The 17,337-nt window shown below is 36.4% G+C and overlaps 1 protein-coding gene across 27 annotated transcripts in view; it reads right to left on the bottom strand.

Annotated features, from left to right (window-relative positions):
• The window catches only part of CLASP2 (cytoplasmic linker associated protein 2), a 221,943-nt gene that overhangs the window by 180,703 nt on the left and 23,903 nt on the right, over nucleotides 1–17,337 (bottom strand). For all 27 annotated transcript variants that reach the window (XM_063602234.1, XM_055109628.2, XM_034956067.4 and 24 more), the window contains exons 3-6: nucleotides 12,857–12,960; nucleotides 11,301–11,392; nucleotides 10,085–10,160; nucleotides 7,391–7,488 (exon numbers count right to left, since the gene is read on the bottom strand). In XM_063602234.1, coding sequence (XP_063458304.1) covers nucleotides 7,391–7,488; nucleotides 10,085–10,160; nucleotides 11,301–11,392; nucleotides 12,857–12,960 — 370 coding nt within the window. The remainder of the gene's footprint in view (nucleotides 1–7,390; nucleotides 7,489–10,084; nucleotides 10,161–11,300; nucleotides 11,393–12,856; nucleotides 12,961–17,337) is intronic.

A 17,337-nucleotide genomic window follows, 5' to 3' on the forward strand; every position in this document is an offset into this window, starting at 1 on the left:
AAGAAGACATTTATGCAGCCAAAAAACACATGAAAAAATGCTCACCATCACTGGCCATCAGAGAAATGCAAATCAAAACTACAATGAGATATCATCTCACACCAGTTAGAATGGCAATCATTAAAAAGTCAGGAAACAACAGGTGCTGGAGAGGATGTGGAGAAATAGGAACACTTTTACACTGTTGGTGGGACTGTAAACTAGTTCAACCATTGTGGAAGTCAGTGTGGCGATTCCTCAGGGATCTACAACTAGAAATACCATTTGACCCAGCCATCCCATTACTGGGTATATACCCAAAGGACTATAAATCATGCTGCTATAAAGACACATGCACATTTATGTTTATTGCGGCACTATTCACAATAGCAAAGACTTGGAACCAACCCAAATGTCCAATGATGATAGACTGGATTAAGAAAATGTGGCACATATACACCATGGAATACTATGTAGCCATAAAAAATGATGAGTTCATGTCCTTTGTAGGGACATGGATGAAGTTGGAAATCATCATTCTCAGTAAACTATCACAAGAACAAAAAACCAAACACCGCATATTCTCACTCATAGATGGGAATTGAACGATGAGAACACATGGACACAGGAAGGGGAACATCACACTCTGGGGACTGTTGTGGGGTGGGGGGAGGGGGGAGGGATAGCATTGGGAGATATACCTAATGCTAGATGACGAGTTAGTGGGTGCAGCACACCAGCATGTCACATGTATACTAACCTGCACAGTGCACATGTACCCTAAAACTTAAAGTATAATAATAATAAAAAATAAAAAATAAAAAAAAATGTCTAACACACGTGGGGCTTGCTGCCTGAAAAAAAAAATTATTCCTATTTTATAAAATAAAAAATTTATCTTAAGTTTAAAAACAAAAACTATGATTAATAGCTAAGGGCTCCAAAGAATGAGGCAGATAGCATGCCAAAAAGGAAAAAAAAAAAGTAGATAGGTAAGAAGAGAGAAAGAAATTCTAACAAAGTACCAAAAAAAAAAAAAAGCTGGAGATGAAAAACTTAATAAAATTAAAGAATGTCCTTATTGGGCTTATTACTAGACTGCACACTGATGTATCTCTGAGCTTGAGGAAATCTCAATAGAATTCTCCAAAACTGAAAAAGCAAAGAAAAAAGAGATTGGAAAACAAAACAGAAGAGACTATCCAAGAACTGTGGGACATCTATAAAAGATGTAACATACATGTTAATGGGGATAATAGAACAAGAAAGAACAGAAAGAATATTTGAAAAAAAGTATTTGAAACAATAATCATGGAGAATTTCCCAAATTAATGCCAGATACCAAACCGCAGATCCAGGAAGCTCAGAGAACACCAAGCAGAACAAATGACAAAAGAACTACACTTACACATATCATATTCAAACTATAGTAAATCAAAAATAAAGAAAAATATTCTCAAAGTAACCAGAGGGGGAAAAAAACACTGCCTATAGAGGAGCAAAGATAAAAACTACATCCCACTTCTCTTTGTTCAAGCAAGAAGAAAGTGAAGTGAAATATTTAAAGTGTTGACAGAAAAAACACACTAATCTACAATTCTTTTTAGTTTTCTTTTCTACCAATCTAGAATTCTATACCCAGTAAAATTATCCTTGAAAAGTAAAGAAGAAATAAAGACTTTCTCGAAAAAAGATTGAAGGAATTTGTTGCCAGTAGTGCAAGAAATGTTAAAAAGGAGTTCTTTAGAGAGAAGGAAAATGATACAGGTCAAAAACTCAGATCTACATAAAGGTATAAATCTAACGAAATAAGTGTAAGACTTTACGAGGAAAAGTACAAAGCTCTGATGCAAGAAACCAAAAAATAAGAAATAAATTGAGACATATTCCACATTCATGGATAGGAAGGCTCGGTATTTTCAAGATGTCAGTTCTTCCCAACTTGATCTATGGATTCAACGCAATTCCAATCAATATTCCAGCCAAGTTATTTTGTGGATAACAACAAAACAATTTTAAAATTTATAGGGAGAGGCAAAAGATCTAGAATAGCTAACACATTATTAAAGGAAAAGAACAAATTTGGAAGATTGACACTACCTAACTTACAAAACTATGGGCAGTGTAGTATTAGTGAAAGAACAGACAAATGGATCAATGGAACAGAAAGAGAACCACATAAATATGATAAAAGTGATCTTTGGAAAAGGGACAAAGTCAATATAAAGAATAAAAGATAGTTTCTTCAAAAAACTGTGCTAGGTCAACTGGACATTCACAAACAAAAACATGAATCTAGATACAGACCTACATCCTTCCCAAAAATTAATTCAAATGGATCACAGAACTAAATATAAAAAGCAAAACTATGAAACTATTAGAAGATAACATAGGAGAAAATCTAATTGACCTTTGGTTTGGTGATGACTTTTTAAAACAACACCAAAAGCATGAACCATGAAAGAAATAACTGATAAGTTGAACTTCATTAAAATTAAAACTTTCTTCTCTTTGAAAGACACCATCAAGAGAATGAGAAGACAAGCCACAGAGTGGGAGAAAATATTTGCAAAAGACACATCTGTTAAAGGACTGCTTCCCAAAATAAAAAAAAGAACTCTTAAAACTCAACAATAAGAAAGTTAACAATCCATTTTAAATAAGGGCAAAAGATCTGAACAAACATCTCACCAGAGAAGATATACAGATGGCAAACAAGCATACAAAAAGGTACTCCAAATCATAGGTCATCAGGGAAATGCAAAATTAAAACATGATACCACTAAATACCTGCTAAAATGGCCAAAACCCAAAACACTGACAAGATCAAATACTGGTGAGAATGTGAAGCAATAGGAACTCTCCTTCACTGCTGGTGGGAATACAAAATGGTACAAGCACTTTGGAAGACAGTCTGGCAACTTCTTACAAAATTAAACATACTCTTACCATGCAACACAGTGATTGCATTCTTTGGTATTTACCCAAAGGAGACAAAAATGTATGTCCACACAAAGCCTGCAAACTCACATTTTTAGCAGTTTTGTTCATAATTGCCAAAACTTGGAAGCAAATTAGATGTCCCACAGTAGAATGGAAAAACTGTGGTACTTCCAGATAATGGAAAAGTTTTCAACCCTAAAAAGAAATGAGCTATCAAGCCATGAAAAGTCATGGAGAAAACTTAAAATATGTATTATGAAGTGAAAGAAGCCAATTTGAAAAAGCTACATATTGTATGAATGTAACTATATGGAGACAGTAAAAAGATGAATGTTGCCAAGGATTAGGCCAGAGGGAGGGATAAACAGATGAAACATTACGGACTTTTAAGGCAGTAAAACTATTCTGTATGATACCACAATAGCGGACACATGTCATTGCACATCTGTCCAAACCCATGAAATATATAACACCAAGGGTCACCCCTAGTGCAAACTATAATCTTTGGGTAATAATGATATGTCAATGTAGGTTCATCAATTATAACAAATGTACCACTCTGTTGAGGAATATTGATAATGGGAGAGGCTAGGCATGTATAGGGACAGAGTATATGGGAAATCTCTGTACCTTCACTTAATTTTACCGTGAACCTAAAAGTGCTCTAAAAATAAAGTCTAGCCAGGCATGGTGGTTCATGCCTATAATCCCAGAACTTTGGGAGGCTGAGGCAGGAGAACTGCTTGAGCCCAGAAGTTAAAGACCAGCCTGGACAACATAGGGAGACCCTGTCTCTACAAAAAAATTTTAAAAATTAGCCAGGTGTTGTGGTGTGCATCTGTAGTCCCAGCTACTCAGGAGGCTGAAGTGGGAGGATTGCTTGGGGCCAAGAGGTTGAGGCTGCAGTGAACCGTGGTCACGCCACTGCATTCCAGCCTGGGCAGGAGTAAGACCTTGTCTCAAAAAAATTAAATTAAAATCTATTTAACAATAATAAAGCTAGGTGCAGTGGCTCACACCTGTAATCCCAGCACTTTGGGAGGCCGAGGCAGGCGGATCACGAGGTCAGGAGTTTGAGAACAGCCTGACCAACATGGCGAAACCCCGTCTCTACTAAAAATACAAAAATTAGCTGGGCATGGTGGCATGTGCCTGTAATCCCAGCTATTCAGGAGGCTGAGGCAGGAGAATTGCTTGAACCCGGGAGGCGAAGGTTGCAGTGAGCCGAGATCGCACCACTGCACTCCAGCCTGGGTGACAGAGCGAGACTCCATCTCAAAAAAAAAAAAAAAGAATAAAGTAATTTCAATATAAATTTAGAAAAGATATAATGTATACATACACACACACACACAAATACATATGTTAACATCACTTCTTTCTTTCATCCATAAAATGATGTAGAATTTACTCAAATGGAATTCTTGTTAGCCCTGGAAGTAGAAAATGAATAGATGATCAAGTCAACAAAAAGCTTATTTCTGAGACAATCTTATTACCAGCAAATAATTGGTATTGGCAAACAACTGCTGCTAAGAGAGACAATCAAATATAATGAAACACATCATACTAGAACACATCACCACTCGTAAAGTCGCCTTGCTCTTCCTGACATCACCCCACCAAATATCTGTTGAAATCTCTAGATTTAACTATACAATTACAGGATATGAAGAGAAAATAACATGTTAAACTATATACCACAGGAAAAGAATTGGCAAACTCCAGAATGGGGGAAACTTCACAGAATAAACTGTCAGCTTATTCAACAAATAAAACACAAGGATAAAAGAGTGTTGGAGTACATAAAGGTTTTAAAAGACTTAACAAAACATAATATAACATATAGACTTTATTTGGACCCTGGTTCAACAAACTGTTAAAAGCACATACATACTACTATGGTTTGAATTTGATCCCTCCAAGCCTCAAGCTGAAATCTGATCTCTAACGTTGGAGGTGAGACCTAATGGGAGGTGTTTGGGTCATGGGTGTGGATCCTTCATGAATAGATTAATGTCCTGTCCTCCCTGGGGCAGGGAAGAGTGAATGAGTTCTTCCTAGGTTAGTTCCTAGGAGAGCTGGTAGTTAAAAAGAGCCTGACTCTTGTTCTCTAGCTTCCTCTCTGGCCAGGTGATCTCTGCAAACACCACCTCCTCATCACTTTCCACTGTGAGTAGAAGCTGTGAGAGGCCCTCACCAGAAGCCTAGCAAATGCTGGCACAATGCTTCTTGTATAGCCCCTGAATCATGAGCCAAATAAATGTCTTTTCTTTATAAATTACCCAGCCTTAGATATTCCTTTACAGCAACACAAAACAGATTAAGACACACACTTATGATATTTATGAAACAACTGGAAATTTGAACCCTAACTACATATTTGATATTATAGAATTACATGAAAAAAAAACTTTATGGAGTGTGATGATGGTATTGTGACTGACAAAAATTTTTTTCTTTTAAAAATACATTGAAATATTTACAAGTGAAATGTTATAACTTGGACTTGCTTCAACATAATACAGCACGAGGGTAAGTAGTCTAGGGTGTAACACAAAAAACTGGATACACACTGATAATTGTTTAAACCAAGTATTTTATTCCACCTACTTGAGTATTTGTTTGAAATGCTAAATATCCTAATAAAAAGTTTTAAAAAATTCCTTTAGTGAATGCCCTCAAAATTTCATTATGAAGAAAAAGAAATACTTTAATACAAATACCCTTAATAAAAGTATATAAACTGAGAAGCAGTAAAGAAAAAAAGCCATTGAAAAATATTTTCTGATACACTAGAAGATTATCAGCAGGATCTTTAGTGATCTGACTAATGCCACACTACTCATATATTCTTGATTTCCTTTTTAGTTGAACAGGTTTTAAGAGTAGTGACTAATTTAAAAAACAAAAACAAACTGTCAGTTGTTTGGCTAGAAGTAAGGATAGATGGGACTTAATGGTTAGTTCTTGAGTGTGAGAGACTGAGTAACAAAGAGCTTAGATTCCCTGCTACAGTCTACCTGTATGTTAATTGTGGGCACAGATTGTCAGCTTCCTTTGGTTATTGCTGAAATAGGCTGTATAACATTTTGCAATTGTAAGAACCCTACAATTGGTTACTTATTAAGCTTTTAAAAAACTGATTCTCATACAGTTTCTGTTACCCAATAAATTGTATGGTACCTTTCAACAGTACATACTTTTAAAGGATTTACTTGATGAATTAATTAATATTTTTAGTAAATCCTTGCTCAAGCATCTCCCAAATAATGACTATTACCACCTGGTATCAAAGGATGATTACTTGATAATGGTACATAATTACATACTAAATAATAAATGAATATATAATGAAACAATGACAAAAAATATTACAGGACCTTAAGAACTTTTTAAATGGTGACAACATATATATCCTTTTGTATCTTTTGAATTTTAAAACATTTCAGCTGACTGCAGTGGTTCACGCCCATAATTCCAGAGAGACTGAGGCAGGAGGACTGCTTGAGCTCCGGAGTTCAAGACCAGCCTGGGCAACATGGTGAAACCCTATCTCTACAAAAAATACAAAAAGTAGCCAAGCGTGGTGGCACACGTCTGTTGTCCCAGCTACTTGGGAAGCTGAGGTGAGAGGATGGCTTCAGCCCGGGAGGTGGAGGTTGCAGTAAGCCGAGATCGTAACACTGCACTGCAGCCTAGGCAACAGGGCCAGACCCTGTCTCAAAAACAAACAAAACAAAAAAAATTTCAAAAATTTGAACCTATTTAAATACACAGGCTGGGTACGGTGGCTCTCACCTAATCCCAGCACTTTAGGGAGCTGAGGTGGGCAGATCACTTGAGGTCAGGAGTTCGAGACCAACCTGGTCAACATGATGAAACCATCTCAACTAAAAATGCAAAAATCAGCCAGGTGTGGTGGCGTATGCCTGTAGTCCCAGCTACTTGGGAGGCTGAGATAGGGGAATCACTTGAGCCCAGGATGCAGAGGTTGCAGTGAGCCAAGATTGTGCTACTGCACTCCAGCCTGAGCAAGACTCTGTCTCAAAAGAAAAAAAAAATTAAAATAGGCCAGGTGCAGTGACTCATGCCTGTAATCCCAGCACTTGGGGAGGCTGAGGTGGGTGGATCACCTGAGGTTGAGAGTTTGAGACCAGCCTGACCAACATGGAAAAACCCCGTCTCTACTAAAAATACAAAAAATTAGCTGGGCATGGTGGCAAGCGCCTCTAATCCCAGCTACTCGGGAGGCTGAGGCAGAAGAATCACTTGAACCCAGGAGTCAGAGGTTGTGGTGAGCCAAGATCGCGCCATTGCACTCCAGCCTGGGCAACAAGAGCAAGACTCCATCTCAAAAAAATAAATAAATAAATAAATAAAAAATACATTGAAATACACAAATAAAATGAAAACTTTTAAAACTAGTGGTGAAAAAAAAAAAAGAACCAAATTTAGCAAGACTTACCTAGCAGGGGGAATTCCTCTCTTATAAAGATCCATCCTCACTTTTTCTCCCACATGTCTATAAATCTCCACTATAGCCAATATTGCAGCATCTCTCACCTGTCAAAGAATTCAGAACTTTTTAATAAACTTATATATGATACAATAAAATACTTCATCTCAAGGTAACATTACACTAACAGACCAACTTGAAGCTCTAAGTGGATTTTAATGCCCCTGCATATATGGCTTGTCATCAGTAAAAAAACAAGAGGGCCTGCCAAGATACTTCTAGAAAAAACTACTAAAAGATGATTTTACAGAAATTTGAGAAACTTGTCAATAAGTTACTTATTAAGCTTTTAAAAAATCTATTTGTGGCCGGGCACGGTGGCTCATGCCTGTAATCCCAGCACTTTGGGAGGCCAAGGAGGGTGGATTGCCTGATGTCAGGAGTTTGAGACCAGTCTGGCCAACATGGTGAAACCCCGCCTCTACGAAAAATACAAAAACATTAGCTGGGCATGGTGGCATGCGCCTGTAATCCCAGCTACTCAGGAGGCTGAGGCAGGGGAATTGCTTGAACCAGGGAGGTGGAGGTTGCAGTGAGCCAAGATCGTGCCACTGCCCTCCAGGCTGGGCGACAGAGCAAGACTCCATCTCAAAATAAATAAATAAATAAATAAATAAATAAATAAATAAAATAATAAATCTATTTGTAGGCCCGGCACGGTGGCTCATGCCTGTAATCGCAGCACGTTGGGAGACCAAGGCTGGCGGTTCACCTGAGGTCAGGAGTTTGAGACCAGCCTGGCTACCACGGTGAAACCCCATTTCTACTAAAAACACAAAAAATTAGCCCAGCGTGGTGGCACGTGCCTGTAATCCCAGCTACTTGAGAGGCCGAGGCAGGAGAATCGCTTGAACCAGGGAGGTGGAGGTTGCAGTGAGCCAGGATCACGCCATTGCACTCCAGCTTGGGCAACAAGAGCGAAACTCCGTCTCAGAAAAAAAAAAAAAAAAAATCCTATCTGTAGTAAGATTATGTAAACAACTGCCAATAATTATATTAATACAAATTATGATCATGGTTAATGTATTTTCCTGTATTAAGACTGCATTTCAAGAATGTGGCCTGAACTCAAACAGATACTTTTTACACTAATATTCACAGCAGCATTATTCACAACAGCCAAATGTGGAAACAACCAAAATGTCCATCCACAGATAAATGGATAAACCAAATGTGCTATATACACACGATGGAATATTATTCAGCCTAAAAAAGAAGGGAAGGAAATTCTGATACATGCTACAAGACGGACGTACCTTGAAGACATTATGCTAAATAAACAAGCCAGACACAAAAGAACAAATATTCTATCATTCTACTTCTACGAGGTACACAGAACAGTCAAATTCACAAAGACAGAAAGGAGAATAGTGGTTGCCAGGAGCTGGGGAAGGGGAGGGGGCGCCGGGGGTGTGACGGGGGACTGCCAGGGACTGGGGAGTTGCTGTTTCATGGGTACAGGGTTTCAGTCTGGGAAGATGAAGAAGTTCTGGAGCTAGATGGTGGTGATGGGTGTTGCAAAACAATGTGAATGTACGTAATGCCACTGAACTTACACTTAAAAATGGTTAGAATGGTAAATTTTATATTATATTTGCTATAATAAAAGGAAAAAAAAAGAATGTGGTCTGAATACAGGAATTTGAAAGGTAGCTCTAGTTCCCTTGCACAGCTCATTGTGAAATAGCAACTGAAGAGACAGTAGAATTCTCTGCAAACGTCTTCAGAGCAGGTAGGATCTAAAAGAAGGGAAAATCTTTCCTGAGGTCACTCCAAATCGCCAAGCTGAGCCAAAAGGTTACAGTCAAGATTCAAGTTCACCATGAGGGACATGAACCAGAACACATCCCTGTATTATACCTATAGTATAGACCAGGGATCCCCAAGCCCCAGGCCATGGACTCATATGGGTTCGTAGCCTGTTCAAGGACCACAACAGGAGGTGAGCGGCAGGGAAGCAAGCTTTACCGCCTGAACTCTACCTCCTGTCAGATCGGTGGCAGCATTAGATTCTCATAGAAGCACAAACCCTATTTTGAACTGTGCATGTGAGGGGATCTAGGTCGCATACTCCTTATGAGAATCTAACTAATACCTGATGATCTGAGGTAGAACAGTTTCATCCCAAAACCATCCCTACCCCGCCCATGGAAAAACTGTCCCTGGTGCCAAAAAGGTTGGGGGCCGCTGGTATAGACAGTTCAGATAAAAAAGTTTCTAATAACTGATATACCACTGATATAAATCCTCTCTGTTAAGTAGGGTTCTTACAATTGCAAAATGTTATGCAGCCAATTTCAGCAATAACCAAAGGAAGCTGACAATCTGTGCCCACAATTAACATACAGGTAGACTGTAGCAGGGAATCTAAGCTCTTTGTTACTCAGTCTCTCACACTCAAGAACTAACCATTAAGTCCCATCTGTCCTTACTACTAGCCAAACAACTGACAAACATAAGCAACTTTCATGAATATAATGTTTTTAAAAACTAACTTTGATGGATTTTTTTTAATGAGGTAAAATCTTGATTTCAGCATCCCCCTCCACCCTCTCTCTTCTTTTTTAAAAATAGAATAAGAGGACTAGAAAAGAAATGGTAGCCAAAAAATCAGTCAATGCTTGAATGTAAATAAAATTTTACCTGACTGTTGGAGTCTCCAAACAGGATACACAAATGTGGTATCAATTTGCTGATGACTAGTGGCTGAGCCCCAAAACTAAATGTAATTTGAGAAAAAAATAAAGAAAATTTGTTTTTAATAAACAGTAAACAAAATATCCTTATACCTTCTTGTTTGTAGCAATATAACAAATATAGTGGACAGGATGGGCACACATCATTAAAACATGAAGGATATGAGACATAAGCAAAAAATAATTCTAAGCAATGTAGCAAAAAATAATTCTAAGCAACGTAGTATGCAAACCTGAATAATCACAACTGACAGTGAAGACAACACATACTCTAATAGATTAAAATGTTCAACAATGGCACTCTTAAACCTAGCAACCTATGAATAACTTAAGAAAATCAGAGTTTTCACTTTTAAAATTGTGATTTTTTTAGACTCTGGTCTCAAATAAATGCATTCCAATGAAATAAGTAAATTAAAAGATCTTTATGCTTATGGCAGGAGAGCCAAAACCCAGCACAAAGAGCTGTGCAGACTGAGTACACTTATAGGCTCTAGAGGGCAGAAAGGACTATAAAGTAATAAAAGAAAATAAGTGAAAATATAGTTAAGAAAAGGAAGTAGCACTATAGGAAAAGCTGAAAGCTACTACATATGACCTATGACATTGCACAGAACCTAAAAAAATAATCCACAGCAAGAACAAAAGTCCTAGCATTTTTTCAGATCAGAGTCATAGTTCTGTGGCAACTACGGCAGCCAGAACTCTACACACAGCTACCAGCCTCACTGTCCAGTTACCTGGGAAAGTTTTGCTTGGTCTATGATTCTGGTACCCACCCACACTGCTCTAGGGGTAGGGTGGGGATGGGAAATGACTATAATATGTGAAATATCATTGAATTAAAAGCAATTCCAAATTCAATCCAGAACAGAAATAGATACTAAGTTATCAGCATATCAGTTCCATGACCATCTGTTTTGGGTGGCTACTATTAACATACTAAAGAAAAAAAGAGAAACACTTATTACTGACATAACTGAAAAATTAAGAACATGAAAGATAACATACACAAAAAATGAACAGTAAAGGTATCAAATGAAGTTATATGCTTTAATAATTTTAAATGTGTTATTACCATAGCTTTCCTTGACTTTGTGAACTGAGGTTTTTTTAGAGAAATAAAAAACAAGACAGTTATTTTCAGTAATCATAAAACTTACATGTTTAAGGTTTCAATAAGACACAGACACACGCCTTCTCGAGATCGAAAATTCTTGTGTTTAAAACCAGAAGCCAACTGCTCCCAAATGTACTATTTGAAAGAAAAGTAAAAACGTATAACAAAAAACTAAATTATTCATGTTATAATGTTTTATTTCTTCCCAATCTTACTACCAACCTTATCGGTAACTGAATGTTTTCATCAGACTGTTGTTCATTTCTCCACTACTTACAAGTTTTTCTAAGCCAAATTACACAATTGCTCTCACCCATTTTTATTACCTTAATCACATTTTAGTACTTATATATATTTCACTTTAGATTTTGATTATTCTCAGAAGAACCATGTCCAACAACTGAAAACCTTAGAATTTCCAAGGACACAGGATTTCTTCTATAATTAAGAAACCTTCAATAACAATGCTGCCATTATAAGTCCAGCAGTCCAGTAAGTATTTAAGTGGTCCAACATTGCCTAGCAACGAATATAGACTCACATGGAACAGGCTTTTTTTTTGTGGACATTTTATAATTCAGACTTTCTTCCTTTTAATGCTGGATCCAAATTCAGAGACGTATTTGGGCAATTCATTTTATAGCTACCTACCACACTTTTCTGTTAGAAAAAGCATAGATAAACCTATACAAATAATCTAAACCAATTATTTTGGGCGTAACAAGAAATCCAACTTTATTTTTACAAACGTAAAGCCAACTGTACCAATCAATCCTTTCTCCACATTTGGAAACACCACCTTTACCCTTTAACTAAATTCAAATATACAACATACACAGCCCTCCTCTTTCTGTACTCAGTATTCTTTCTGTAGTCTGTATTCAGTTCTATTAATATATTTCTCTCTCCCTACCAAACTTTCAAGAAGGTGGCTTAAGAAATTACAAAAAAAAAAAAAATCTTAAATGTGAGTAACCTGACTCACCAATACTACCTCAGGAATGCTATTCCATATAAATACCTATATTTATGTTCAAAGATAGAAGTACAAGGGATGCCCCTTATGGTACTGTTTGTAATCACAGAAAGCCAAAAACAACCTAAAATGTAAATGAATAAACAAGAGTGGAAGGATACCCACCACAATATTTAAAAAAAAAAAAAAATTAGTTCTGAAATATAAAATATTTGGGAAAACAAAGTAATCACCTGTGAAAAAATTTTCTTCTGGTCTCTGTAGGAGTTGCAGAAATGAACAATATAGCATTCAGTGTTCTCAAAATAAGCTTTCTCAATAAACATTTTATAATTTACAAAAAAGAGAAACCAAAAAATCCTAAAGTATAACATAATCCGTATACTGTCAAATCACTGAAATCTATTAGTTAGCTTTTTTAAAAAAAGCATTAAGAGTACAAAATAAGAATCAGAAGCAAAAAACCAGAAAGTCAAACATTGACACTGTATCTTAAATATCAACTTCTTAACAGTATTAGCAACAAATCATTGCTTAAAATTTCAGTGTTCATGCTTGCTGTGGCTTTAATGATTTCCTGTGATTACCATTAGCAAAATCTGAATTTTAAAATGTAGGCTTACCATAGGTGGTGCTACTTGATCCATTAACTTCAATATCAGAGTCTGAGCTTCATCTCGAACCTTGTCTTTGGCATCTCCCATTCTGTCTATTAAAGCTACAATAACTAAAGAAGGGGAGGGAGTAAAAGAGTAATTACTTATAACTCATCTCCATTAAAAACTATATTTTTCAAAATTACAAATAGCAATTGTTTCCATAAATGAAGAGTTGTGAGGTAAAGAAATTGTTTTAAGTTCTTTACACATGAATCCAATAAAAAATAACTGAGCAGTTTCACAAGAATACATGCAGCATGATATCTCCTTATAATAATGTTAAAAAAACAGCAAAACTAAATATTATTTTTCTCAGAGAAATGTATAGAGGAGGGGACAAGGAGGAAGTAGAATTCAAAGGGAACAGGTTCTAAAGTCAGTTCATAGGGCCAAAATATCTCATAGTCAAAATTATCTTCCTGTAATCCCTTAAATTACCACTACCATTTAGTGTGGTCGTACTAGGTGTGTGACCAAATGTCTATTTTTTAGACACCTTTTGTCTGTTTCCTCAGCCATAAATGTGGGTAGCAGTACTCATCTCAGAGGATTATTGAAAATTAAAAAATAATACACATAAACAACTCAAAGAGTAAAGGGCACAGAGTAAGCACTTTCTATAATATGCCACCTACTATCACTATCACTATCATCATTCTGCATGTTCAAAAGCAAGGAAATTTGCCTTGTTTCTCTTTTGATATTACAGCTATACAGTAGTCCCCCCTTATCCACAGCTTTACTTTCTGTGGTTTCAGTTACCCATGGCCAACTGTGGTCTGAAAATATTATATGGAGAATTCTAGAAATAAACAACTCATAAGTTTTAAATTGTGCACCATTCTGAGTAGCATGATGAATTCTTGGACTGTCCTGCTCCATTCGGTATGGGATGTGAATCCTTCCTTTGTCCAACATACCCGCACTGTTCATGCTACCTGCCTATTAGTCCCTTAGTAGCTGTTTTGGTTATCAGATCAAAAACACATCGCATGTATAGCAGCAGTCCCCAGTCTTCTTGGCATCAGGGATTGGTTTTGTGGAAGACCATTTTTCCACAGTGGCAGGGGGTGGGGAGGATGGTTTTGGGATCAGGCATCATAAAGAGTGCACAATCTAGATCCCTCAATATGCACAGTTCACAATAGGGTTCGTGCTCCTTTGAGAATCGAATGCTGCGGCTGATCTGACAGGAGGCAGAGCTCAGGTGGTAATGCCCACTTGCTGGCCACTCACCTCCTGCTGTGCAGCCCAGTTCCTAACAGGTCATGGACTGGTTTGGACTATCGGAGGCTTCAGGAATCCACTGGGGGTCTTGGAACACAGCCCCTGAAGATAATGGGGGACTACTACATAGCTTTTCTTTCTCTGAATCAACGGAGGACTAAGTCTAGTTAAACAAGGGAAGGAGAAAGAAACAGATCAAGAAAAATATTTCCCTGGTTTATTTATAGACACATATAATTAAATGTGTATATAATTTGAAGCCAATCTATTATCTATAATGTAATAACCAAAACTGATATAGTAATGAACAAGAGTTAAAGAAAAAAGAAATTACATTCTTTTTGGGAAAAAAATGACTAGAGTGAGAAGGCAACATGCCAAATGGAAAGATATTAAGCTTAATCACAGAAATGACTGTGTAAGAAATCAATGTCCTCAACATAAAAATCATAAGTCTAATTATGAGGCAACGTTCATCAATAGGAACAATTAAAATTCTTCTCATACATCTTGGATGTACTGTTAACACTAGAAGAATTTATCAACATCTATAAGGTTGGCCACTATGGGCTTCTGGTTCTGATAGCTTCTGAAAGGCAGAAGACAATAGTAAACACTTAACAAATGTTAGATAGTATTATGCACTAACCACTGAATTATCTCATTTAATCCTTGCAACAGTCCTATGAAACAGAGTAGGCCCATTTGATAGAGAAGGCACAGCAGGATTAAATAACTTATCCAAGGTCATGCAAACAACAAGCAGTGAAACCAGGTTTTAAATAATTTATACTGGCCAGGTGCAGTGGCTCTCACCTGTAATCCCAGCACTTTGGGAGGCCAAGGCAAGTGGATCACTTGGGGCCAGGAGTTTGAGATCAGCCTGGCCAACATGACAAAATCCCATCTCCACTAAAACTATAAAAATTAGCCGAGCGTGATGATGCGTGTCTGTAGCCCAGCTACTTGGGAGGCTGTGGTGGGAGGATGGTTTGAGCCCAGGAGGCAGAGGCTGCAGTAAGCTAAGATCACACCACTGCACTCCAATCTAGGCAACAGAGTAAGACAGTGTCTCAAAAAAATAATAAATAAATAAATAAATAAATAAATATCTATACAATGTGAGATCAAAGTCATAACCATCTCCATTTACTTATAATTTGAGGTGTTTGAGTGTGTGTGTATATGTTAACAACCATATAACAATAATGGAAAAAGAAAAGACACTTCATTCCTGAGAGGTGAAATTTAACTCCAACAAGAAAATTCAAATGTTGGCCCAAACAGGGGCTCACTTTAATATTAAAAACCATTTTACGAAACATAAACAAAAACAAAAAACTTCACATTACATAAAATTATTACAGCTAATAATTTAAACAAGAAATTCATACTGTTTTTGCACTGGATCGCTTTTTAACACATACTACCTTGAAGTCAAATAGAACAGGACTGTATTCCTAACTCTACCAGTTACTAATTGCAAAACAGAAAATTCCCTGAACTTCAAAGTTTCCTTGTCTGTAAAATACGGAAGGATGACAGAACTATACCTCACATGACTAGTGACAGGATGAAGTAAAATAAGGAAAAAGCACCTGTACCAAGCCCATGATCATTGAATTATCATTTAATATGATGAATATTCAACAAATATTTATTGGGTATCCAGAACAGAATTTTTCACTCAATAGGCTCTCCATATGAATGTGTTAAACAAATGAATCAATCTATCACAGACTGGAATTTGGACAATGACACATGGAAGAAGTCTGAAACGTAACTCTTAGTATTTTTTTTTCTTTTAGCATCGTACAAGATGCAAACCATTCTACAAAAGTGATAACCGGGTAGCCTGATTATTCTTGTATTCCTTCTACAATAACATTTTGGGTTAAAATTGTTTAAAATTTTAAAATAGTTTACAAAATTTATAAGATATGAGATCCTTTACTGAATCAGTTATAAAACCAGGGCTGGTGATCAATATTAAATGTAAATTGCATATTTTTTGTTTGAAAATTATATTTTTCCACAATATATGTGGTCACAAAAGGAAACAAATATTTTCTATTATTAATACTATGTATATAGATTATATATTTAAGAATTACATTAATAGAGCTCATACTCTTTTTGGAACTGTATCTAAAACCAAAAATGAATCTCAATTTTCCTAAAACACTTCCACTTTTAACGTAAAAGAATACTAAAAATACATGTAATGATAACTAATAACCCGAGTGCACCAAAACTAAACATTATCTCTCAAATCAAGTTATATATATCTACAGTTAGATTATCAAAAAACCTTCCAGACATAATTCAATTCAACTCCTTCCTTTTACAGAAAGACTCCTAAAGAGATCTGGCTAAGTTCTGTAACACAGATAAAACCAAAAAGCTAACTCTGGGACTCTTAGTCCAGTTCCATACCTCTCTAAGAGCACATAGGTATGCTGCCAATCTTGCAGAGCTGTTCTACAAATTAGAAATGAAGTGAGGATAATCTTTCATGTATGTAAAGTAGTAAAAGGGTAAAAGGTAAATAGGCAAAAATGGGTAAAAAGTAGGCATTCAATTAATTGATAGCAAAGCTGTGATAAAATTTTCCTATTATACCACACTGTATATTACCCTAAAGTAATAACAAGTTCAAGTTTCATTAAGGAAAATGATGAGCACTTATGATTCAAAGTGAAAACAATATTGACTGACAGTAAATGCACAGGGATAACAGAAAGAATAGGAGATTAAAAGGAAAAACTATACATACATAAGAGTGTGTGAACATGTGCCATCTAGTTGCACAAATACAAATGAAAAACACTAACCAACAAAAGTAAGTTAATGTAATTTATTAAGTATTTAACTGTATAAGAATCACAGAGTAAAGAAAAATTCAATGTGGGGTGAGGTTAACCTGAAAATTCCTGAGATTCTCAAATCTGAAGTACATTTTTAGAAGGGAAAGAAAGGACCATGGAGAAGAGGGGAAGATTTCAAAAAGAAATAAGGGCACAGCAGATGCACAAACAAGTTCAGCTAGGCCTAGAAAGAGTGAGGAAGTTTCTGATTAGCTTAGAGTGAAGACAAAGTACTTGCTGAAGATTACAAAGAAAAAGTCTACTGAGATGGAGAAGGAACATATATGGTAAAAGACAGCTTAAGAGAATTAAGTTCTGAAAAGAGGGCAGTGTTGGGAGTCAAACTAGAAT

The sequence above is a fragment of the Pan paniscus genome, chromosome 2 (genome assembly GCF_029289425.2).
Source record: "Pan paniscus chromosome 2, NHGRI_mPanPan1-v2.0_pri, whole genome shotgun sequence".
NCBI classification, from domain to species: domain Eukaryota; kingdom Metazoa; phylum Chordata; class Mammalia; order Primates; family Hominidae; genus Pan; species Pan paniscus.